The sequence below is a fragment of the Stenella coeruleoalba genome, assembly GCF_951394435.1.
Source record: "Stenella coeruleoalba genome assembly, chromosome: 13".
Lineage (NCBI taxonomy): Eukaryota > Metazoa > Chordata > Mammalia > Artiodactyla > Delphinidae > Stenella > Stenella coeruleoalba.
The window spans coordinates 38,424,608-38,450,765 of NC_137159.1; the positions used below are offsets into that span (position 1 = coordinate 38,424,608).

The following is a 26,158-nucleotide window of genomic DNA, read 5'->3' on the forward strand; positions in this document are numbered from 1 at the left end:
GTTGTAGGTTTTTCTCCTTATCACTTTATATATGTCCTGCCACTCCCTTCTGGCTTGCAGAGTTTCTGCTGAAAGATCAGCTGTTAACCTTATGGGGATTCCCTTGTGTGTTATTTGTTGTTTTTCCTTGCTGCTTTTAATATTTTTTCTTTGTATTTAATTTTTGATAGTTTGATTAATATGTGTCTTGGCGTGTTTATCCTGTATGGGACTCTCTGTGCCTCCTGGACTTGATTAACTATTTCATTTCCCATATTAGGGAAATTTTCAACTATAATCTCTTCAAATATTTTCTCAGTCCCTTTCTTTTTCTCTTTTTCTTCTGAGACCCCTATGATTCGAATATTGGTCCATTTAATGTTGTCCCAGAGGTCTCTAAGACTGTCTTCAATTATTTTCATTCTTTTTCCTTCATTCTGCTCTGCAGTAGTTATTTCCACTATTTTATCTTCCAGGTCACTTATCCGTTCTTCTGCCTCAGTTATTCTGCTATCGATCCCATCTAGAGAATTTTTAATTTCATTTATTGTGTTGTTCATCACTGTTTGTTTGCTCTTTAGTTCTTCTAGGTCCTTGTTAAACATATCTTGTAATTTCTCTATTCTATTTCCAAGATTTTGGATCATCTTTACTATCATTATTCTGAATTCTTTTTTAGGTAGACTGCCTATTTCCTCTTCATTTGTTAGGTCTGGTGGGTTTTTGCCTTGCTCCTTCATCTGCTGTGTATTTTTCTGTCTTCTCATTTTGCTTACCTTACTGTGTTTGGGGTCTCCTTCTCGCAGGCTGCAGGTTCGTAGTTCCTGTTGTTTTTGGTGTCTGTCCCCAGTGGCTAAGGTTGGTTCAGTGGGTTGTGTAGGCTTTCTGGTGGAGGGGACTAGTGCCTGTGTTCTGGTGGATGAGGCTGGATCTTGTCTTTCTGGTGGGCAGGTCCACGTCTGGTGGTGTGTTTTGGGGTGTCTGTAGCCTTATTTTGATTTTAGGCAGCCTCTCTGCTAATGGATGGGGTTGTGTTCCTGTCTTGCTAGTTGTTTAGCATCGGGTGTCCAGCATTGTAGCTTGCTGGTCATTGAGTGAAGCTGGGTCTTGGTGTTGAGATGGAGATCTCTGGGAGATTTTTGCCATTTGATATTACGTGGAACTGGGAGGTATCTTGTGGACCAGTGTCCTGAACTTGGCTCTCCCACCTCAGAGGCACAGCCCTGATGCCTGGCTGGAGCACCAAGAGCCTTCCGTCCATACGGCTCAGAATAAAAGGGAGAAAAAGTAGAAAGAAAGAGAGAAAGAAGATAAAATAAAATAAAATAAAGTTATTAAAATAATTATTAAGAAAAAATTTTTTAAAAGTAATTTTAGAAAAACACAAAAAATGGACAGACGGAACCCTAGGACAAATGGTAAAAGTAAAGCTATAAAGACAAAATCACACACAGACGCATACACATACACACTCACAAAAAGAGAAAAAGGTTAAAAAAAAATATATCTTTGCTCCCAAAGGCCACCTCCTCAATTTGGGATGATTCGTTGTCTATTCAGGTATTCCACACATGCAGGGTACATCAAGTTGATTGTGGAGATTTAATCCGCTGCTCCTGAGGCTGCTGAGAGAAATTCCCCTTTCTCTTCTTTGTTCTCACAGCTCCCGGGGTTCAGCTTTGGATTTGGCCCCGCCTCTGCGTGTAGGTCGCCTGAAGGCGTCTGTTCTTCGCTCAGACAGGACAGGGTTAAAGAAGCAGCTGCTTTGGGGGCTCTGGCTCACTCAGGCCGGGGGGAGGGAGGGGTACGGAGTGCGGGGCGAGCCTGCGGCGGCAGAGGCCAGCGTGACGTTGCACCAGCACGAGGCGTGCTGTGCGTTCTCCCGGGGAAGTTGTCCCTGGATCATGGGACCCTGGCAATGGCGGGCTGCACAGGTTCCCGGGAGGGGAGGCGTGGAGTAACCTGTGCTTGCACACAGGCTTCTTGGTGGCTGCAGGAGCAGCCTCAGCGTCTCATGCTCGTCTCTGGGGTCTGCGCTCAGAGCGTGGCTCGCGCCCGTCTCTGGAGCTCCTTTAAGCGGCGCTCTTAATCCCCTCTCCTCATGCACCAGGAAACAAAGAGGCAAGAAAAAGTCTCTTGCCTCTTCGGCGGGTCCGGACTTTTTCCCCGGACTCCCTTGCGGCTAGCTGTGGCACACTAACCCCTTCAGGCTGTGTTCACGCCGCCAACCCCAGTCCTCTCCCTGGGATCCAACCTCCGAAGCCCGAGCCTCAGCTCCCAGCCCCGCCCGCCCCGGCGGGTGAGCGGACAAGCCTCTCGGGCTGGTGAATGCTGGTCGCCACCGGTTCTCTGTGCTGGAATCTCTCCGCTTTGCCCTCCGCACCCCTGTTGCTGCGCTCTCCGCCGTGGCTCCGAGGCTTCCCCCTCCACCACCCGCAGTCTCCGCCCGCGAAGGGCCTTACTAGTGTGTGGATACCTTTCCTCCTTCACAGCTCCCTCCCACTGGTGCAGGTCCCATCCCTATTTTTTTGTCTCTGTTTTTTCTTTTGCCCTACCCAGGTACATGGGGAGTTTCTTGCCTTTTGGGCGGTCTGAGGTCTTCTGCCAGCGTTCAGTAGGTGTTCTGTAGGAGCTGTTCCACATGTAGATGTGTTTCTGATGTATTTGTGGAGAGGACGGTGATCTCCGCGTCTTACTCTTCCGCCATCTTGAAGCTCCTCCAGAAGGAGGCTCTTTACAAAGGGTGGTTTGGCTTGATCCTACTGTAGTGTATGGGTTAGTACATGATCTGGGAATCTAACCATCCTTTATAAAATGGATTAAACATTTATTTTCTGGCAACTCGGTCTCTCTCTCTTGTTCTTAATAAAATGTCATTAGGAGAAAATGTGCATAGGCCACAAGTAACTTATAATCTGTTATATGTACATAGTCCACAAATAACATATAACCTATTTAAGTGGACTTTTTAAAAAGCAGCATTGGGAACCAGTGTCAACTTAATTTGTCTTTCAATTCTAGACATCATATAACAGGTTTTTTCCTCCTGCCAGGCTGATTTTAACACCAGCATTTCTGGGGTAAATGAACAAAAACGTATAAGCTGTGAAGATTTTGTGGACCTTTCTGATATTTACCACTCTAATGAAGAGTACTTCAGGAAACTAGAAGAGCTGAAGGCAGCCCACATGGAAACTATGGCAAAGTTAGAGAAAATGTACCAGAATAAATTAAATTTAAAGGAAGTTCAGCTAGCAATCACCATGGAAGAAGCTGCTAGTGTCTCTTCCAGGTAAGTTTGTACATAATGTTATTTGTGGACTGTAAAGTAAAATGTATACTTAAAAGTGCAGAACAAAATTATTTCAGAATATTTTCTTTCAAATATCCCTTTGTGCTTTTAATGATATACAGAGGTGAGATTTTATTCAGATTGTTTGATGGCTTATCAACCTGTTAGGTGGCTTCTTGCCTTGTGGGTCATTTGGTGGCCCTTTGTTCTTTTCTCTCTGACCCACCATTCTTAGACATGTATCAGAATATTTAGTCTGGGCCATTTTCAAATGATGAATATTAAAATTTAACTTTAAAAGCCCTTTTTTAATAATATGTGGATTAATATGAGCTCAGTAAAGATATAGTACAGAAGGTTCAGAGCTAAGACATAGATCCAATTTAAGTTTTCAAAATAGTCATTTTTGCCATAAACTTGCTTCTTTTGAAACTTGAGTTGGTCAGCTCTGATTGTGCATCTCCTGTGTGCCAGACCTTGTCTGGGCACCGGGGAGTCAAAATCAAGATGCCCTCAAGGAGGTCAAAGACTAGCTGAGATCCAAACACACAACATGGTGTAACAGAGTGTCATAGAGACAGAGGAAGAGCAGTTGATCATGTCAAGGTGTCAGTGGAGGGATACAGGCATATCGAGTGTCGTATCTGAGTTCAGTCTTGAAGGAGAAATAGCTGAAGCAGATGTAGGAAGCAAGGAGTGGCCTTCTAGGCAGCAGGAACCATGTGTGCCAAGGCATGGCACCGTGTGAAATCACCGTGTGTGTGTGAGGAACTTCCCGTGATTGGATCTTTTTTTTTTCCTTGTGCTGGGTCTCCGTTGTGGCACACAGGTTCTTCTTCGTGGCAGGTGTGCGGGCTTCTCTAGGTATGGCGCGAGGGCTCCAGAGCCCGCAAGCTCAGTAGTTGTGGTGCACGGGTTCCCTAGTTGCAGTGCGTAGGCTTAGTTGCCACGAGGCATGTGGGGTCTTAGTTCCCCCACCAGGGATCAAACTCGCATCCTCCTGTATTGGAAGGCAGATTCTTAACCACTGGACCACCAGGGAAGTCCCCTGTGGTTGGATTTTTTTTTTTTTTTTTTTTTGGCTGCATTGGGTCTTTGTTGCTGCGCACGGGCTTTCTCTAGTTGCGGCGAGTGGGGGATACTCTTCGTTGTGGTGTGCAGGCTTCTCATTGCAGTGGCTTCTCTTGTTTTGGAGCACAGTCTCTAGGTGTGCAGGCTTCAGTAGTTGTGGCTCACGGGCTCTAGAGCGCAAGCTCAGTAGTTGTGGCGCACAGGCTTAGTTGCTCCGTGGCATGTGGGGTCTTCCCAGACCAGGGCTCAAACCCGTGTCCCCTGCATTGGCAGGTGGATTCTTAACCACTCTGCGCCACCAGGGAAGCCCCCTGTGATTGGATCTCACTTAAGAATGGTGACGGGGTAGGGAGAGGCAAGAGGTGAAACTGGAAAGGAAGGCAGGGGCTAGTCTTGAAGGGCTTTAAAATCTAGACTTTTCTTTTTTCAATTAAAAAAAAATTTGGTGGGACTGCATTGGGTCTTCGTTGCTACGCACAGGCTTTCTCTAGTTGCAGCGAGCGGCGGCTATTCTTCGTTGCGGTGCACGGGCTTCTCATTGCAGTGGCTTCTCTTGTTGTGGAGCACGGGCTCTAGGGCGTGTGGGCTTCAGTAGTTGTGGCACGTGGGCTCAGTAGTTGTGACTCGTGGGCTCTAGAGCGCAGGCTCAGTAGTTGCGGCACACAGGCTTCAGTAGTTGTGGCACACGGGCTTCAGTAGTTGTCGCGTATGGGCTTAGTTGCTCCGTGGCATATGGGATCTTCCCGGACCAGGGCTCGAACCCGTGTCCCTTGCATTGGCAGGCGGATTCTTAACCACTGCGCCACCAGGGAAGTCCCTATAATTTAGACTTTGTAACAATGACAAATCATGGGAAAGTTTCAGGAAGGAGAGTGATTTGATCAGATGTATGTTTTAAGATGGTGACTCTGGAAAATGTGTGGAGAATTCAATAGTGATTAGACCCAAGGAGCCTCTGCTGTCTTAGGTTCCTGCCCTGTAAAATGAGGGAGTAAAACTAGATCATTTATCGGCATCTCCCAGGCTCTGTTCTAAAAAAAAATTGATAATTTTCACAAGCCCTATCTAGCTCCTATTTTCTAACTGATTTTGCCTTGATCTTAGAAATTATGTAGTTCTTAATCTTTATATTTGGTCACATGCAGCTGAAAGAGTAACCTAATTATTCTTCTCATTTACGTAGGTCTGTATCAGAAAAGAGCTCCCATCATCCTGTTTCATTAATGACATCAATTTCAGAGCCTGATTTAGGTCAGTCTTCCTCTTTGATTGTGTCTTCCTCTGAAGATGAGTTGCCCAACGTAGAAAAAGAGTATTCTGAGAAAAGCAGAATGATGACCTATGCTAAGGAGCTCATCAACAACATGTGGACAAACTTCTCTGTTGAAGATTATATTCAGTTTGAAGATGCTGACTTGCCAGCATTCGAAAAAAAAAAAAAGAAGCCAAAAGAATGGGTGCCAAAGATTACAGTACCTGAGCCTTTTCAAATGATGATTAGAGAGCAGAAGAAAAAAGAAGAGAACATGAAATCTAAATCAGATATTGAAATGGCACGCAAACTGCTCAAGAAACAAGAAGAAGAATCAGAGTGTAAGAAAAAATTCCGAGCCAACCCAGTTCCTGCGTTCGTCTTTCTCCCCCTTTATCATGATATAGTCAAGCAAAATGAAGAACGGAGGAGGTCTATGAAGGAGAAAAACAAAGAAGCTCTTTTGGCCTCGCAAAAGCCGTTTAAGTTTATTGCAAGGGAGGAACAGAAGCAAATTCGGGAAAAGCAGCTGAAAGACTTTTTTAAGTCTAAGAAGAAAACAAATCAATTTAAAGCCAGACCGATACCTCGATCTACTTATGGTTCAACTGTCAATGACACATTAACAGAAGAAGAGCTCTATAGAAACATTAGGACGCAGCAGAGAACCCAAGACTTTTTACAGAATTCATCCCCTCTGCCTTGTAGTCCAGCTCGCAGAAGTTATGCTACAAGGAAGCCCAAGTGTCCTGAACAGGCTGAAAAGTCCAAGTGTAAACACAAGTTTAGGTGCCAGACTGCTGATACTGAAGACCTTCCTGAGAGATATAAGAAACATCACTCAGAACAGAAGTGTCCAAAACCCCTGACAGTCTGTGAACCATCTGACCTTCCTGCAGCCTCACATGCATCCACTGAAAGAGAGAAAATCTTGGCAGATATTGAAGCAGATGAAGAAAATTTAAAAGAAACACGTTGGCCTTATCTGTCTCCAAGGCGCAGGTCACCAGTAAGAAGTAGAAATGCAAAACCTGTGCCTTGTAGCTGCAACCCTCCCATGCCCACGGTGTCCTCCAGAGGAAGAGAACAAGCCACAAGGTAAATAACTGATGCAGTACTGATTGACTCGTGGTTGCTCCATTGATTTTGTATTGGGGAATTTGAAACTATGACGTTATTTTATCTGGTAACATATTTTACTATATAATATAGAACATTTTGCCAGAGGGTGTTCTTCTAAGAAATGAATGTATTTTCCATTTTATGAATCTTTGGGGATAGAAAAGGTTACAGTCACCCTATTGATTTTCTAATTACAACTCAGATCCTTCTCAGAAGGTTGCCCCTTGTTTTCAACCGTTGAATTATCCCGTGTTGTCTTTGCTAAACAACATTCTCATTGGCTTAAAGTGAATTAAGCCTTAGTTTGTTGCCCTCAGGAGATCACTTGAGGAAAAGAAAATGTTGGAAGAAGAGAGAAATCGGATCCTAACTAAGCAGAAGCAAAGAATGAAAGAATTGCAGAAACTCTTGACAACCCGGGCTAAGGCTTATGACTCACATCAGAGTTTAGCTCAAATGTCTAAATCCAGAGTAAAATCTCTCAGGTATCATGAGAGAATCCTGACCCTCCAGATCATTGGTTTTCAAACTTTTTTTGAATCAGTGGACCCCTCAATATATGAAAAAATTAAGAATAGTATTAGTATTTCAGTTTCTGGATTCAAGTTACTATCAGTTACTTATAGTTAACTTACACACACACACACACACACACACACACACACACACACACACACACACACACACACACACACACACACACTCATACTCACTCACTCACTTCGTGGTGAGAACCAACATGTATACTGACTCCAGGACCATGATGCCATGTTGATGAACAGAAAAACATGTGGCCATGGTTCACAGTTGTAATCTTACATCAGCATCTAAACTTTTTCTTTATATTATTTTTTATTGCACAGTGCAATATTGAGAAAAATCTTGATTCACACAGATAAAGCTCTTTTTAACAGCTTGCCATGTAATCTCAGAATATTCTTCAACAAACAGATATGTCAGAGAGCTTTGTTCTAAGGTCTGCATGATATCTGATAGCACAAATTAACACATTGATGTTAACATCAGTTATGTGGTGTGTCAGTTAACACGTGTGTTAAGGTTTAGTAGTATGTATTACATGCTGCAATTCTGCAGTACAAAGTTTGAAAATCAGTGTTCCAGAGGAACATTTTTATGTTGCGACATAAAAATGTTCATGTTTAAGTAGTAAAATATCTCCCTCAAAGCTGGGTAAGTAATATGATTTATTAATTTTTAATCTGATTTATAAGTATCCCCAAATCTATATTTGCTTTTAATTATGAGTGTTCCTTTTTAAATGTATATTATGTATAATAATTATTATATTCCTTTGTAACAGATGTTATGTATACATTCCTTATAATGTGTATCAATGTAATTCATTGATAAAAGGAGCTTGATTTGATGAACTTGAGCAAAATATTTGTTAGAAATATACTAGTCATCCTTAGAAAGTAAACGGGATTTTCCATAATGCTAAATTGTGTATAGTTAAGCATAATTATCATTTTATGGTATAATTATTTTTTCTAATCCATGAAGTCTTATGATCTTGGTAGAATTAGTGTATTTTACATAGAGAAAGTCACATAATTTAATTTATTATAGGATCTGGTTCAAATAGTAAGTATACTTACAGTGAATTTGTGTATTTTGGTTCCTGTTCCTCTCTATGTGGTATTCCCATAATCCCCATTTCTCCCCTGCCCTGCTCCCATTTAATTCACTGTGCCATCAACCTATAGGAGATATCATTTAGGGGAAAAAAGAAGAGCAAGGTCTTGTTTTCAGAAGAAATTCCTTAAAGAGAAGATACCAAATTTGGACCAAACTTTTTTGGTTTATAAATACTTATAAATGAGATAAGAGGGCATTCATTTATCTCCTCAGGCCAGTTTGAAGCCACTGAATCCATTATGCTTTGAAGATTTCAGGAACCTCAAAGTACCCAGACTGTTCCCGGCATGTAAAATGTGTGCTCTCAGAACCTAGAACTTTTATCCTGCATTCCATAAAAATTTACCAGTCTGGGAAAGAAATTGTGATAAACTGTGCTCATGACTTAATTTCTGATTTGTCATCTACGCTAAATGTTATATGTGCAAATTCTTACTTCTTTTAAAAATTCCATTCCTTTTATTTGATTTTAGAAAGAGTGAAAAAGAAAGGATGAGAGAATACCGACGAGAACTAGAAGAAAGAGAAGAAAAATTAAAAAACAGGCCGCTGCTATTTGAAAGAGTTGCTCAGGTTGTGTTTGTTGGAATTTGAGAGCTATTGTCAGCTTTGTTTCTTTTTTTTTTAACATCTCTATCTCCTAATTTTTATGGTCCATTTTTCTTATGTGTTATATAATTTACTGAGATAGTATTATTTCTGTGACAGCTTCATCACATCAGTCAAGTAAGTAGTTTTGCTTAAATCTGAGCATTGAATCTTGATGAGGCTCGTAAGCTTGATAAAGAACATGCTGCTAATCCAATCATTTTCAAAATAATAGTTTCACAACCTGTTTTTAATGGCTAGTACCAACTTGGCCAAATACTAAGGTGAGTTTTGGAAGTCTTTGAAAAATTAAAAAATGAAACAAAATGGCTAATTGAATCAGATTTATTCCTGCCAGTTTTTTTTTTTGTTTGTTTTCTTGGGATAAAATTGACATATAGCAGGTATAAGTTTAAGGTATACAGCATAATGACATACGTATATTAGGAAATGATTACTACAGTACGTTTAGTTAACATCTATCACCTCGTATTGTTACCAAAAAAATTATTTTTCCTTGTGATGAGAACTTTTAGGACCTACTCGCTTAGCAGCTTTCAAATATGCCACACAGCAGTGTTAGCTGTAGTCACCATGCTGAACGTCACACCCCCAGTACTTATTTATCTTATAACTGGAAGTTTGTACCTTTTGACACCTTCATCCAATTCCTCCAGTAACCACAAATCTGATCTCCTTTTCTATGAGTTGTGTGTGTGTGTATTTAGATTCCACGCATAAATCAGATCATATAGTATTTGTCCTTCTCTGTCTGACTTACTTCCCTTAGCATAATGCCCTCAAGGTCCATCTGTATTGTCACAAATGGCAGGATTTCCTTTTTTATGGCCGAATAATATTCCAGTGTGTGTGTGTGTGTGTGTGTGTGTGTGTGTGTATCACACTTTCTTTATCCATTCGTCTTTTGGTGGCCATTTGGGTTGTTGCCACGTCTTAACTATTGTCTATAATGCTTCAGTGAATCGACATAGTGATTTCATTTTCTTTAGATAAATACCTGGGAGTGGAATTGCTGGATTGTGCAGTAGTTCTATTTTTAAGTTTTTGAGGAACCTCTATACTTTTTTCCATAATGGCTGCACCAATTTACTTTCCCACGAACAGCACACAAGGGTTCCCTTTTCTCTACATCCTGACCAGCATTTGTTATGTCTTGTCTTTTTGAGACTAGCCATTGTAACAGGTATGAGGTGATATCTCAGTGTGGTTTTGATTTCATTTCCCTAATGATTAGTGATGTTGAGCACCTTTTTACGTGCCTGTTGGTCATTTGAATATCCTCTTTGGAAAAATGTCTATTCAGATCTCTTGCCCATTTTTAAATTTGATTATTTGGTTTTTGCTAATCACTTGTATGAGTTCTTTATGTATTTTGGATAGTAACCCCTTATCAGGTAGATGATTTGCAAATATTTTTTCCCATTCAGTAGGTTGCCTTTTCATTTTAAAATTTTTGCCTTTTCATTTTGTTGATCAGTTTTTTTAAGTGAGTCTATAATTTTTAGTCTTATCTACAATTACCGAAAGGACTTCCTTTTTTTAAAAATTGAAGTATAGTTGATTTACAATGTGGTATTAGTTTCTGGTATATAGCAAAATGATTCAGTTATATATGTATATGTGTGTGTATATGTATATTCTTTTTCAGATTCTTTTCCATTATAGGTTATTACAAGATATTGAATATAGTTCCCTGTGCTATACAGTAGGACCTTGTTTATCTGTTTTATATAAAGTAGTGTGTATCTGTTAATCCCATCTCCTAATTTATCCCTCCTCACCCAATTTGGTAACCATAAGTTTGTTTTCTATGTCTGTGAGAAGCACTTCCTTTTTATCAGAAAAAATACTTTGATCCTATGGACGATGAATTCTGATTTTACTAGATTTATACTCAGTTTTACAGTCTTTCCCTTAAGAGAAATTTGTCAATTTCAGATGATCTTCCCCTTTGTGTCCATGAGGGAGGGGCTCCTATGGGCGACATGGTTTAACAATGGACAAAATCACTGGAGGTTACAGGTGCTGTGTTGTGAATTTCAAGCTGTTACATTTGGAGCTTCCTGCCAGCAAGTGTCTGGGACAGATGAGTGTCCTTATAGGACTGCCCATGTCAGTGACTCACTGAGGACAAAGGACGTGTGTTATGGGTAAATCTACATATTACAGCCTCTCAAAGTTATGGGAACCCTTTACTGACTGATTTGGATATAATTTTATGTAATGCTTTTCATTTTAAGGGATGGTGTTTTTTTTCATATCTCAGTTTCAACTTTAGGGGAAAAAAATTATCTTAAGCTGTTCTGTGTTACTCAGCATAAAGTGATTGACTTTCGCCTCAAAGTAGTTATCTCCAGCTCCCAACTGCAGGCTTTTTTTTTTTTTTTGCGGTACGCGGGTCTCTCACTGTTGTGGCCTCTCCCGTTGCGGAGCACAGGCTCCAGACGCGCAGGCTCAGCGGCCATGGCTCACGGGCCCAGCCGCTCCGCGGCATGTGGGATCTTCCCAGACCAGGGCACGAACCTGTGTCCCCTGCATCGGCAGGCGGACTCTCAACCACTGTGCCACCAGGGAAGCCCCCTTTTTTTTTTTTAAAGTAAGTATTTTAGTCTTTTTATTTATTTATTTTTGGCTGCGTTGGGTCTTTGTTGCTGTGCGCGGGCTTTCTCTACTTGTGGTGAGCAGGGGCTGCTCTTTGTTGTGGTGCGCAGGCTTCTCATTGCGGTGGCTTCTCGTTGCAGAGCACGGGCTCTAGGTGCACGGGCTTCAGTAGTTGTGGCTCATGGGCTCAGTAGTTGTGGTACACAGACTTAGTGGATCCGCGGCATGTGGGATCTTCCTGGACCAGGGATTGAACTTGTGTCCCCTGCATTGGCAGGCAGATTCTTAACCACTGCGCCACCAGGGAAGTCCTCTTCTGTGTTCTCTTATTACTCTTTTGTGCATCTCTGTCTTTGCTCCTGTATGTTGTGTGGAAATTATCTGTTCAATGCTCTCTTCTCTTTCAGCTAGTTACTTTTAAAGGTGTTGGTCAAATCTTTGTATTCCTAGCACTTAGCACCTAAGACAATGTATGGCACAAAGGGGATGTTAAGAAACATTTGTTGAACCCAAACTGAACTGTTTCTTCCTGGGATTAGTCCAGGCTGAGAGCACTACCCTGACAATACTAGTGATGAGCCTCAGTATTAACAAGCAGTTTTACCATGCTGTGAATTCCCACTCTTTCTAAGCACCAGAGAAAATGTGGTAAAATAAGTGGTGTGTGTGAAATTAAACCCATAAAGAAATGTTAAATATTGAAAACATAGGTTAGTTTCATAGCTGATATTTCTTCCACCACCCTTGGCCCACACATATGCTGTTCTCTTTCCCCATATAGCCTCTACCTCCCGTGAGGGCTTGTCACAAAATAAGTATTCAGTTATTATTAAATAAAGGAAAGAATTACTATAAACTAAACTTAGGCTCATAAAAATTAAGTATTTTTCCCCTTCAAACTAGGGCAGTGATTGTAGACAGACTTTCATCATTCCTCATTATTTTGGTTTCCTCAAGAAACAAAGTTAATTTGTTTTTTTTGCAGTCTTAGATAGAAAAACAAAATAACCATACAGTTATTTTAACTACTTTTTATTTCATGGTCTTTACAATTCTTTTGCATTGTGAAATTCAAGGGGGAAATGTTTGTTTCGATTAGGAACAATTATACACTATTCACCTTGATATAAAATATTAAAAGGTAATAAATTCTATATACAGGGTGACTGAGGGTGACTCACCATTGTTTTGGTTTTGTTAACATAAATTAGAACTTCTTTTTTTCTTGCAGTGACTATTGCTGCTAATTAACAGCTGTTATTTAATAAATTCACTCACAACTTTATGCATTACCCGTTTATAAGTGTTAATTGTGGTCTTGCTGCTGTTGAGTTATCCCCTAGCAGAGTAAGCCTGTGATCCAGGACAGAGCAAACCATGTTTTCCTGTTTCTTGAAAATCACAGGATTTATTAACTGAATAGATGTTAAATTGGATTTTAAGCCAAATTCAGATGAAGGCTTACAAGCACTAACATTGATTAGTATCATTTAAATCTTTTATATTTCATTTGCTTAAAATTAGAATATATTTTTCTTAATACATTGGGTTACGTTTGGGGTTTCTTTATTCTGCTTTACAGTCTTTGGGGCATAGTTCTCCTCTCACTTTGCTGTGCCTGTCAGTTCCCCAAGTCTTGTCTGTTTGTGTTCATAGCCTCTGGTTGCATTTTTACTTACTTTTCTGAAATTTATTATTATTCACAGTGGGTGCATTTTAGCAGCAGTTTGAGTGCTTCTTTTTTCAGTTTTCTAGCATGTCAGGAAATGCACTGGTGATAGTTTTATCCATTGTAATCAGTCTTTGCCATTTTGGTTTCTCCAATGGGACACTAGACTCCATGGTCCTTCCTTATGCTGGAATCCCTGGGTTAGGAAAATATCTGACACTGATTTGCTGAAGTCAGGCTTTAGGCTACCTTCAAACTCCAGGATAACCACTTCCACTTAGAAAGCAGCATGGTGGAGTGGAGAAGACTCAGGAAAGGATTAAGAGACTTGGTTTTCCCTCTCACTATATCCTGTGACCTTAAGCAAACAGCTTAACCTCAGCAAGAGTGGAGGGAGTATCTTACTTATTTGTTAAATTTGGAGTGAGACTGGGTGCTCTTCCACACCCTTTCCAGGATGGGATGCCATTGGTGCATTGGGGCTGGGCCATTCCTCGGGCCTTTCCTTTAGTTTGAGGTCCAGATGACGATTTTTGGCCCTATACTAGTTCATGTCCACTCATAGGAGATAAAATTGGAGTAAAGCCAAGGCACTAATGAGAACCCCAGTCATCTTATGTCTCTGTAAATCCTGTGGCCTCAGGAACTGTGACAACTGACTTGCTTTAGGTATGAGAGTGTCATCACAACTCCCACAAAGCCAGGAAGTAACATTCTGGAGAGTTGAACCCAGTTCTAAATTCATGTTTTTCTTGCTGTATCTCTTGCTTCCTCTACAGAATTAAGGTAACAACATAGATGATTTTATCATCTTTGGTGGATTAGAGATATGGCGTGTAAAGAGTAAAATTTACAGTAGGCACATAAAGAACTCTCTGACAACTATCACAGGAACTTATTTTCTTACTGATTTTTTTCAGATATCCTTGAACAGTCATGAAACAGTATAAAGAATAATTATAGATCAAAACTCATGTGGCCACTACCCAGGTTAAAAGCATTAGAGCACTGCCAGTACCCCAGAAACCCTGTGTGCCACTCCCAGATCAAAACCCTCTCACCTAGAGGTAGCCACCCTTCTAACTTTTGACATAAGCATTTCCTTGTTTTTCTTTACAGTTTTACCACTGCTGTACCTATCCCTAAACAACATAGTTTAGTTTTGCCTGTTTTTGGACTTTATGTAAATGAATCATACTACGTGTACTCTTTTGCGGTATGCTGCTTGTGAGATCCGTCCATGTTGTGGCATATAGCTAGAGTTCATTTTCGTTGCTTTATTTTAGTCTGTTACATGAATACGTCACAATTTATTTATCCATCCTACTGCTGATAGATATTTAGGTTGTTTCCAGTTTGGGGTTGTTACAAACAGTACTGTTCTGAACATTTTGGTATGTCTCCTTGGGCAGATATGTAGGAGTTTCTCTGGGCATATACCTAGGAGTGGAATTGCTGGTCAGAGGGTATGCATATTTTTCAACCAACTGTGATTATTGAATTTAATTTTCACAGGAGCTTTTAACCCGTACATTTGTAATGGAAACTTAAAGTCTTTTGTTCTTATCTAAAAAGGTTTGTCTTTCCTGTAGAAAAATGCAAGAATGGCAGCAGAAAAGCATTATTCTAACACCTTAAAAGCACTAGGAATATCTGATGAGTTTGTTTCAAAGAAAGGCCAAAGTGGAAAATTTTTTGAGTACTTCAGCAATCAAGAGATGAAAAGTTTCACTGAAGATAAAGAAAGGTAACATATATAAGATGTCTGAATGGTTTACCTTTGAAAAAATTCTTACTTGCAGGAAAGCTAAAATTCTGTTCTATGATATTTTAAAAGGCCTTTTACCTAATGGAATACATGTGAACTACTGTAAAATATACTGACATTTTAACATGTTTGACACTTCAAAATATTACAAGGTGATGAAGTATCTTGTTTTTAAAGTAAAATAATTTAAATTTCTGACATAAATAATGAAAATAATAACATGCTTTCAAATGAAGTTTGAGTCAATCAAGTTTTGAAATAAATTACTTCTCAGAAGAATATCTACTTTCCCAATTGGTACTTTTATAGACTTCTCTTGATAAATCGGAGCTTATACACTTGAGGAAGACTAACTGCAGGATGGCGTACATTACAGAGGGTTTGTTTACCTTTAAACCAAATTATTTTTCCTTTGAAAGATTGATAAATTTCTTCCTCTAGCTTTAATGAAGAGAAAATAGAAGAAAGAGAGAATGGGGAAGAAAATTATCTTACTGATACCAACAGCCAAGATTCTTGCAAGGAAACAGGTAAAGCTGATGAAGAGAGTGGAGAAGAGAATTGTGTTGAAGAATAAAACTGAATCAGTCGACAGGGTCTCCTCTCTGTTCCGCTGATGTTGTTGGCAGCATTGGGTGTCAGAAGCCGCGCCTGTGGTGTTAAGGACATCCATGGGAACCCGTCTGATAACGTGCAGGTCTCTTTTTGCTCGGGATGCGCAGGCTCAGCGGCCATGGCTCACGGGCCCAGCCGCTCCGCGGCATGTGGGATCTTCCCACACCGGGGCACGAACCCTTGTCCCCTGCATCGGCAGGCGGACTCTCAACCACTGCGCCACCAGGGAAGCCCCGTGCAGGTCTCTTGAACAAAGTCCTCGTGTAGCCTGAAAAGGCCGAATCCAGCTGATGGGTCATTTGCTCAGAGTCAGGCTTTGCCTATACAGTTTTTAAAAGTACTACATATGGTCTGTTTGCAACTTTGATCTTACTTCTATTTTTAAAAAGTGTTTGAGAATCACAGCTGTCACAAACTGATTAGGTATAAAAATATACATAATTTTATCATTTTGGGTGGAAAAAAATGCTTAGCATTGAGAGCAGAGGGGAGTATTGGCCTTTGGTTTGAAAAAAAAGTTCTGGAAAGCATGAATCAATAAATATTTTTAAATTATACTACTTGCTCCTTTTTCTCTGCAGTACATCTCACAAAATGAATCCTCAAACTTATTTTACTAGGTATTTTAAATTTCTTATCTGAGCCATTTTTAAAAAGTAATAAAACAGGAAAAAATAGATAATTTGCACATTTACATTCATTTATGCACTGAGAGTTACTGGTTTTTTTTTTTGAAAAATCCAAGTCTATTGTTTCGTATGCCCTTAGGGAGCTGCCATTAAACTAAATAACGGAGGATGTCAGAATATAGAGGCCAACGAATAAAACTCAAGAGTTTTCAAATGTAAAAATAAAAAAGAAAAGGAAGAAAAGTTGTTATTTGGGTAAGTTTAACATCAAATTGAGTGTGGATAAATATACACCTGAAGGCTTCTAAAAGTTTGATGGGACTGGACTGCTAAAGAAACTCTAAGCCTGGTCTGCAACCGTTAAAGCAACACCAGACCTGCTGCACCAGTCAGAAGCCAGTTGTGAAAGGTATGCAGAACCCAGGGAGGGCACATGCTTCAAAGTCCGTTTTATTATTTATTTATTTAGGCCACGCTGTGCAGCATGCAGGATCTTAGTTCCCCGACCAGGGATTGAACTCATGCCCCCTGCATTGGGAGGGTAGAGTTCTAACCATTGGACCGCCAGGGAAGTCCCAAAGCCCATTTTAAAATGGAGAAAAATTAATCTCCAAGTGGCAATTCCAAGGCCAAAGAGAGAGTTACTGTTAAATTAGCCACACCATCATCACTTTTTCTCTTTTATCCCTACTTTTATTCCAATTTATTTTTGATACATAAATTATTAGAAAAGCTTTTATACTAGTTTTTTTAACCCTGTGTATTAAGACAGGTGGAAATAATTATAGCATCTGAGTTTTAACCTTAATTGGAATTAAATATCACCCCTGTTTTATATATGATGAAATTGTGTATAATAACTTTTTCAAGGCAAGTCTCCAGAATAATTCAGATTTGACCCTTTAATACGGGACCCAGTTGTGCTCAACTCTTTACACATTATTGCAGACACACTTGTCTTTCTGTGCATGACGTTAATTTGATTATATGAATCCATCATTTTGCTCTTTGAGCAAATTTTTGTTTTAAAAACTCAAACCAGTCATAAAGATGTGATTGGGTAAGAGTTCTCTTTTCCTAGAAACAATAAACCTTTAAAAACGAAGAACTAATAAAGGTGTATATAATAGCAGTGTCTTCCAACTGGCAATTTACGCCTTAAATTAAAACATGAGGTGATTTTTCTCAATTAAGAGCAAATGTCCACTCATAAACTCCTTTCCTAAGTTTGTGTTAAACTGTTTGTCACTATCATTAGATTGTAAACTCCTTGTGAGTTGGCACAACTTAAAATTTCATCTTTCTATTCCTTAATATTTTGCACAGGATTGTACATACAGTAGGTATTTAATAAAGACTTGGATGAGTAAGTAGATGAATATGGTTTTTAATTTTACTTATAATTACTTCAAAATGAGTACACATGGATTAAAAACATTTCTCTTCCAATTTATTGAGAACCTGTGAAACACAATCCACAAATTGTAACGTTCAAAACGTAACTTGCTTCCTAAGGATTTACTCCCCATTCTGTTTCTTCTCAGTTTCATGGGCAGTGTGTGGGACTTGCTTTCAGGACCAATCTCCAGTTTTCTTTAAAAATGGGAATAGTACCCATCTTGGGTGGCTGTAGGAAGAACTGGTGTAATCGTATATGGAAAGGCTCTTTGTAAACTAGGGTATTCAAGTGATAGTGTCAGAGGACAGGATATTACTCAAGAAACTTTTAACTTTAAACATTCTTTTATTTAAGTGAGATATGAAATGGTTTAAGTATTATTTTGTTAGAAATAATATTTGAACTACTTATTTACTACTTACATTACTACTAATTTATTATTTTTAAAATTATAGTCGATTTACAATATTATATTCATTTCAGGTATACAATGTAATGATTCAATATTTTTATAGATTCTACTCCATTTAAAGTTATTACAATATAATGGCTATATTTCCCTGTGCTATACAGTATATCCTTGTTGCTTATTTATTTAATAAATTTATTTATTTTTGGCTGCGTTGGGTCTTCATTGCTGCACGCAGGCTTTCTCTAGTTGCAGCGAGCCGGGGTCACTCTTCGTTGCGGTGTGCAAGCTTTTTATTGTGGTGGCTTCTCTTGTTGCGGAGCACGGGCTCTAGGCACGTGGGCTTCAGTAGTTGTGACGTGCGGGCTCAGCAGTTGTGGCTCGTGGGCTCTAGAGCGCAGGCTCAGTAGTTGTGGTGCACGGGCTTAGTTGCTTTGTGGCATCTGGGATCTTCCGGGACCAGGACTCTAACCCGTGTCCCCTGCATTGGCAGGTGGATTCTTAACCACTGCACCACCAGGGAGGTCCCTCCAATTCTTTTCTATTTCTCACGTTTTCCTCATTTTAAGACATTATTTGTTGTATTTATTCACTCTAGTCTTCATTTTTGAGATGACTTTTTCTTTCTGATGTTTCCTGGGTTTTTTACTCTTTTAAAATCTTTTTTCAGTCACTTTATTTCAGAGTTTTTCAGTCACTTTATTTCAGTCACTTTTTTCAGTCACTTTATTTCAGAGTTTTTCACATTGTAATTTACATTTCCCTTTACAGTTTTTATCATTTTCTTTTAGCTAATTCTGAAGTATTATGATAGCTATAGTTTTCTTTCCTTTTGTGGGTATGTTTTTCTGATATGGTTTCATTGTCCAAACAGATATTATTCTTCTCTGGTTCTCCTGTTTAAAAAACAAAACGAAACAAACAAGAAAAACACTTTGAATGAGATTCAATTGTGATCCTTTTTCTTTGCTCATATTTTAAGTGGAATGAGTTGTACTGTACTCCTACAAGGGAGAAGCAGCCCAGGACAGATTTTCTAGATTCTGTCAAGAACTGTGCAGGGTCTAGGATTTTACCATATTTATAAGTTAACAAGTTAGCATGCCACAGTTTCATGGATGTTGACAGAAGACATGAGACTCCTATATCAAAGACAAAGGACTTTGTTACTAATCGTAAAAGCAGTAGTTGAAGTGTCAGCATGCTCTTCATTTGTGCTGGCTCCAAGTTCCTTGGGGGAGATGCAGAGGGACCCCTATGGATGCCTTCACACCCAGTGGGCTATGTTATAGGAGGGAAACACTGAGCTTGGGGGAGTCCCCACTTTCATAGTATTTGGGAACAAGACTGTAATTTGGGGTGGAGGTGGGGAAGACATTACTTCACCCCTCAAGGTTGCTTGCTGCAGACAAAACCCTGAGAAAATGGCCCAGCTAAAGAGTGGTCAGTACATTGCCTTCTGACCTACCTAGCAAGAATGTGCATGGACTCTCAGGGCCTGGGTCAGATGGCATCCCCCAACAGCTTTCAACTCTGTTGTTTGTATGATGTGATTTTTTAAAAATATGGGCTTGAACTTTCTGAGATTTTCTACGTTGCTCACCCACCACCTTTTTTCTGGATCTCCTATTTTCTTTGCCTCTGCTATCCCTACTCATAGAAGTTTCTCCTCAATGTGGGACTTTTTTTTTTTATATTTATTTTATTTATTTATTTTTATTTTTTGGCTGTGTCGGGTGTTAGTTCTGGTACGTGGGATCTTCATTGCAGCACGCAGGATCTTTCATTGCGGCGTGCAGCCTTCTCTCTAGTTGTGGTGTGTGGGTTTTCTCTCTCTAGTTGTGGTGTGCAGGCTCTGGAGTGTGTTGCACACAGACTCTCTAGTTGAGGCGTATGGCTCAGTAGTCGTGGTGCGTGGGCTTAGTTGCCCCGTAGCAATGTGGGATCTTAGTTCCTGGACCAGGTATCGAACCTGCATTCCCCTGCATTGGAAGGTGGATTCTTTACCACTGGACCACCAGGGAAGGTGGGACTTTTTTGGGAGGAGGGTGCTTTGGTCATTTCAGGGCCCCCAGACCACTTCAGCATTATCAGACCTTTCTGTAGTCTCATCATACTCAACTGCATATTGGAGCCTGCAGAGTCTGTCTTGATTTCTGCTGCTGTTCTCAGAACAGCCTGCTCAATTGTCAATTCTCAGAACACCTGATGGTAGTTTTAGGGTTCTGGGATTCCCAGGGCCTTCAAAATTGCCTTTGGCTTCTGTACTTCCTTTCATATTTTTCCTGACACCACGAGGGTCTTGTTTTCTCATTTTGGAATCTGTGGCTCTTTATATCGCCTGATTTTATTATAGGTGTTAGCTGAGGGTTTTGAGTTTTGTTCTTGTCATTAAATGGGAGGATACAGGATGATTCAAACACTAGACTGCTACCATTACCATCTTCCCAGAAAATTCTCAAGACTTAGTTTTCCTGTGTACTTTTTGAACTGTTTGAATTTTTTTTTTACCGTATTACTTAGAAAAATAATTTAAAAGAAAATATTGGACTAGGAGTAAAGATTTTACCCCCCTTCTACCACCGAAATGAAATGAAATAAAAAGATGGTGGTGATAAATGCAGCTGATACAGAAAATTAAGGGAGATGAGGGAAAGCTTGTGCTGCTAATTTAAAGGACCTTGTTAGAAAAGGTGACCTTCAAAAAAGCCCTGAAAGGGTGAGGGGTGGGCCCTGTGGATATCAGGGGGGAAGGGCTACAGGCAGAGAAGAGCCAGTGCTGAGTTCTCGGCCGCGGCGGTGGGGCGGGGGAGGGGGGCGAAGTGTGCTCAGATGTTTGAGGAACAGCAAGGAGGCCAGGGTGGCTGGAAGAGAGAGAAGAGGAGGAAAAGACACAGGAATGAGGTCAGAAAGACATGGCGGGGGGAGGTGGGTACAGAGAAGGAGAGGATCTTGGAGGCCATTGTAAGGATTTTGGCTTCTTTGACTAAGATGGGGAGCCACTGGGGGTTTTGAGAAGGGTGACGTGATCTGACATCACTTAGTGTCTTTCTGCAGCTGCGTGAGAATGGTCGGTAAATGGCAAGGGCAGAAACAGGCAGGTCACTTCAGAGACTTTTTTTTTTTTTTTTTTTTTTTTTTTTGCGGTACGCTGGCCTCACACTGTTGTGGCCTCTCCCGTTGCGGGGCACAGGCTCCGGACGCGCAGGCTCAGCAGCCATGGCTCACGGGCCCAGCCGCTCCGCAGCATGTGGGATCCTCCCGGACCCGGGCACGAACCCATGTCCCCTGCATTGGCAGGTGGACTCTCAACCACTGCGCCACCAGGGAAGCCCCTCAGAGACTTTTTTAATTACCCATATTGCAAATACAGGTGTGTCTAATTTCAAAGCCAGTTCTCCTACCACTATACCTTATGCACTGAAGTGGTCATAAGGGTGATTTACTTCTAATGTATGGGTAGTTATTTTTTCCCCAAAACTGCTGTATTACAAATGAGCCGTGAAAATATACTTTAAAAAAATCATCTTAAGACCCACTCACTACAGTTTTGCATATGTAGTGTCTTAAGTTCTTTTATTTTTCCATTAGAAGCTATTCCCCCAAGAGAAGAAAAACTGACTAGCTTTAGTAATATAATAGCATTGAGAAATTCAAACCAGCACTTATGACTCAGTCCATTAGGGACTGAAAGCAGCAGTGGGGCAATTTTGTAAAGGTTCTTCTTTATTGATCTTATAATTAAGAAATAACCATTGGGTTGCAGACATGATCTTGAAATAAAGTAATATTTTTCCAGGAAAAGGATGTGGTAGAGACTGCCAGTTGTTTGACCAGTAACTATTTTTCCTTTCTTCCTTCCTGCTTTTGCTGGAGGTGGCAATATACCCAGCTGGAAACAAAAACAAAAACCTGTATTTCCCAATTTCCTTGCAGCTAGGAGGTCACGTGATACCATCCCGGCCAGAGAGAAGTAAATGGGGTTTTCAGGAAAGGTCTTTAGAAGGGAAAGATTTGGCTGGCTTGGCCTTTTGGTCTTTGCCTTTTCTCTTTTCCTCCTTCATCCTTCCTGGAACTTGAATGTGATGGTTAGAGTCACAGCATTCATCTTATAATCATGAGAGAAAGGCCAAGGAAAATCTGAGAAACTTTGGCCCTCACACCTTTGAGCCACAGAAATAATACTAGAAACTGCCAACCTCCAGACTCAGTGTTATCTTGTTTAAGCCTCAGCCATTTGAGTTGTTATTAAATGTAGGAAAACACAGTTTCTAATTCAAGAGATCTATGCAACCCATCATTAAACATAGTTTGGAAAGAAGTAACATTTCTGAATTTTCACAGACTACATGTGCCTGTTATGCTAAACATGTACACTGAGGTCTATCTTTTACTTGTCTTTGAAGAATGCTCACTTTTTCCAAGAAGAAAAATATTCCTTGTATTTATCTGTGAGGAAGGAAATGCAAGATAGGAAATTAACATTCTAAAGAAAAACAACAGTGGCGCTCTACTCAAACAAATAACAATATTTCTGTTCATCTTGAATTATTAATAAAAAGAAGCATGGTACATTTTATTATGGAAATAAGTGATATTGTGGCATCATAATCATGTTCAGATGGATAGGGTGTGGTACAGTATCCTTTTGCCAACCTTAAAAGTTATGTTCCTGAAAACCATGCCAAGAGAACATGTGGCTGACAAACTGAAACACTTCATGAGGAATGTGGAGGCAGGAACAAAAATATGGCAGGATGAAGCCGAAAAAAGTACATTTTAAAAAAAATTATTTATTTTATTTTTGGCTGCGTTGGGTCTTCGTTGCAGTGTGCAGGCTTCTCCTTGTGGTGGCTTATCTTGTTGCCGAGCATGGGCTCTAGAGCACAGGCTTAGTAGTTGTGGCGCATGGGCTTACTTGCTCTGTGGCATGTGGGATCTTCCCGGACCAGGGATCGAACCCGTGTCCCCTGCATTGGCAGGCAGATTCTTAACCACTGTGCCACCAGGGAAGCTCAAAAAAGTACATTTTAAAAAATGTTCACTAATATAAAACAGCCTGTAACAGAGAAGAACAAACCTGACTTCGTATTGGACCTATTCCTTTAGTTCTAACCCTGGTGCTCTGTTGCCTGTGCTTAGTCATGCTGGCTCTGCACCTTTGTAAAAGAATGTTGCCTATAGCTGGAAATGGTAGCCCATTCTCAAGGCTCTGACCTTTAAAGGTATAACACTTTTTCCATCATTTCAAGATAAGAAGTTGCAGAAGAGAGAATAACATTTGTCTTGTTAGAAGTTTATAGGAACATTGTGACCAGGCCTACATGGACAGCTGCAAGAACAAAGGATTCCAGCTCCACGAAGTTTACAACAAACAGCCACACCCCCTCCCCTTCTAGTATAAAAGGTGCATGAATTCTAAGTCAGGTAAGATGGTTCTTTGGGACACTAGTCCACCATCTTCTTGGTCTGCTGTCTTTCCGAATAAGGGCACTACTCCTTGCCCCAGCACCTCATCTCTTGGTTTACTGGCCTGTTGTGGGGTGAGCAGTATGAGCTTGGACTCTGTAACAAGCTCACTAAATAAAGGTCATATCAATGACATTATGGACATACATATACATAATTAATAATGAGTGCCATACAATTCATTTTCTTTGTTATTCCTTACTCACCAAGAAATTTTCAGAACTTGTTTATCTCTCATTGTTTTAATGAGATCTTGTAAATTTGTTTTACTCTTATGGGAGTGAAGAGAAATTGCATTTTGCCTCAGTTTTTCTTTCTCTCACAAGGAGACTCTGAACCAATATTTCCTTGTTAGTTCTTCTGTGCTCCGCTGTTAGTTCTACCTCTCTCTAACTTCCCCAGTTTCTTATCTCAGACCAACTGGGTAGCTGGACTAGCTCAGAAGGCTCTCTGACCTGCCATCACTTCTGGAACCATTAGGAAAGTATGAATTTTAAGAAAAGGGGAAAGGAGGAGAGTTTAAAAGCAGCAAATAAAAATAAGATCCTTGAAGGCAGAACTTTCTTTTTTTAAGCTATTGCATTATTTATTTATTTATTTATGGCTGTGTTGGGTCTTCGTTGCTGCACGCAGATGTTCTCTAGTTGCAGTGAGCAGGGGCTACTCTTCATTGCGGTGCGCGGGCTTCTCATTGCGGTGGCTTCTCTTGTTGTGGAGCACATGCTCTAGGCACGTGGGCTTAGTAGTTGTGGCTCACGGGTTCTGGAGTGCGGGCTCAGTAGTTGTGGCGCATGGGCTTAGTTGCTCCGTGGCATGTGGGATCTTCCCGGACCAGGCATCAAACCCCTGTTTTCTGCATCGGCAGGCAGATTCTTAACCACTGGGCCACGAGGGAAGTCCCTTCTTTCAACTGTCGATCCCCAGGGCTGGCCCAGCAGCCAACATACAGGAAAGGCTCAGTCTGTGTTTTTGAATGACTGATTAATGAATAGATCTATAATCATAGAGCACAATATGTTTCAATAAACAATCTCTACTGTATGACTCTAAGAATAACATTTTTCTAATATTGTTACACTAATCTTTATATGAGCATAGCTCAAGAGTTTTCACTACCATCTTCTTAAAGTATGGGATTTAAGCATTCTTCTTTAAATATGCGATGTTTTACTGGAAGCTTTTGATTCTTTTATTTTAACCAGAGATCTAACCTATAAATAATCCATACAAAATAATCAGAATGCCCCATAATACATAGTAATTTATTCAGTCAGCAAGAGCTTAATCTAGGTACTGAGAACATATCAGCAAACAAAAAAGAGTCCCTGCTCTCCTGGAACTTACATTTTAGTGGGAGGTGATAAAAACTTACATTCTAGTGGGAGGTGATAAAAATTATATGTCAGCTGATGAATAAAGAAAAATAAAGCAAGGTAAGGCAGTAAAGAGTGACTGGGGAGAATTTGCATAATTAGAGTCAAGGAAGGCTTTTCCAATAAGAGGACACTTGAGCAAAGACATGAAGAAAGTAAGGGCTATAGGTGTGTGGATAACTGGGAAGGGCATCTCAGATATAGGAACAGCAAGTACAGTGGCCCTGATGTGGGAGTGAGCCTGGGGTTTTGAAGAACTACAAGGAAACCAGTGAGGCCAGAATGAGAGACAGGGAGAGTTGTAAGATGTGAGGTTAGGAAAATAGCAGGGGCCAGATTCCATGGAACTTTCTGGGCCATAGTAAGGACTTTGGTACTTTATTCTAAATGAGATGGGGAGCTCTGGGAATGCTGAGAGCTGAAGAGGGACTTGAGCTTGAAATGGTCACTCTGGCTGCTGCATAGGAGACCAGTGAAGGTGGTTTCAATGACCCAGTAATCCAAGAGAGAGATGATGGTGGCTTGGACCAGTGTTATAGTAGACGGGATAATGAGAAATACTCAGATTCTGCATATATTTTAAAGGTGACATTAAAAGGATTTTAAGGTGGAGTGTGAAAGAAATTGATGAGTCCAAGGATGAAGTTTCTAACTTGAGCCACTAGAAGATGGAGTTGCCACTTGCTGAACTGGGGAAGATTTGGGAAGAAATGGGTTTAGGGAGTTAACAGAAGCTATTGATGCGCTGTCCCACCTCCCCTGGGCATGCTTCTGAGCTTACTTACGAGCCTGGCCTCCTTGTAAGTAGCAGTGGACAGTTCCCATGCACTCTGACACCTTCCACCCTGTGCTTATCCTCATCCCTCTACTTCCCTGCCTCAGGAACCTCTCCATTGCTGGGGAACTTGTTCAGCTTGGCTGCAGAGCAGCCCCAAGTGCTGGGGACCTAAATACTCCAGGAATCCCTCTACCAGTGAGAAATGGGGGAGGGAGTTATTGGATAAATAACCCAGCTTCTCTCCCTGGGTGGGACAGTCCTGAGATGCCTTCTACAAGATTCCTCAGAGGGTATCCAGTACGAAGGAACTTCAATTCCCACAGTAGTGACCCGCTCCTTAAAACACCCTTTGTTAACTTTTCTCCCTTCTCTTTCTTTCTCCCCGTTTCCTCACTTGTACTTCCTGGGGTAACCTCCTGCATAAATTAGCTTTTGCTGCATAACAAACCGCTCCAAAATTTAGT

General features: G+C 40.5%; 1 protein-coding gene across 2 annotated transcripts in view; it reads left to right on the plus strand.

Moving 5' to 3' along the window:
* The window catches only part of FAM161A (FAM161 centrosomal protein A), a 33,350-nt gene extending 15,462 nt beyond the window's left edge, over positions 1-17,888 (plus strand). The window contains exons 2-7 of one of the 2 annotated variants that reach the window (XM_079941438.1): positions 3,033-3,271; positions 5,526-6,692; positions 7,034-7,201; positions 8,849-8,948; positions 14,847-15,001; positions 15,464-17,888. In XM_079941438.1, the coding sequence (XP_079797564.1) occupies positions 3,033-3,271; positions 5,526-6,692; positions 7,034-7,201; positions 8,849-8,948; positions 14,847-15,001; positions 15,464-15,599 (1,965 nt within the window). In that variant the 3' untranslated portion in view covers positions 15,600-17,888. The remainder of the gene's footprint in view (positions 1-3,032; positions 3,272-5,525; positions 6,693-7,033; positions 7,202-8,848; positions 8,949-14,846; positions 15,002-15,463) is intronic. The other variant, XM_079941439.1, reaches the window with a different exon arrangement.
* Positions 17,889-26,158: the final 8,270 nt, after the last annotated feature.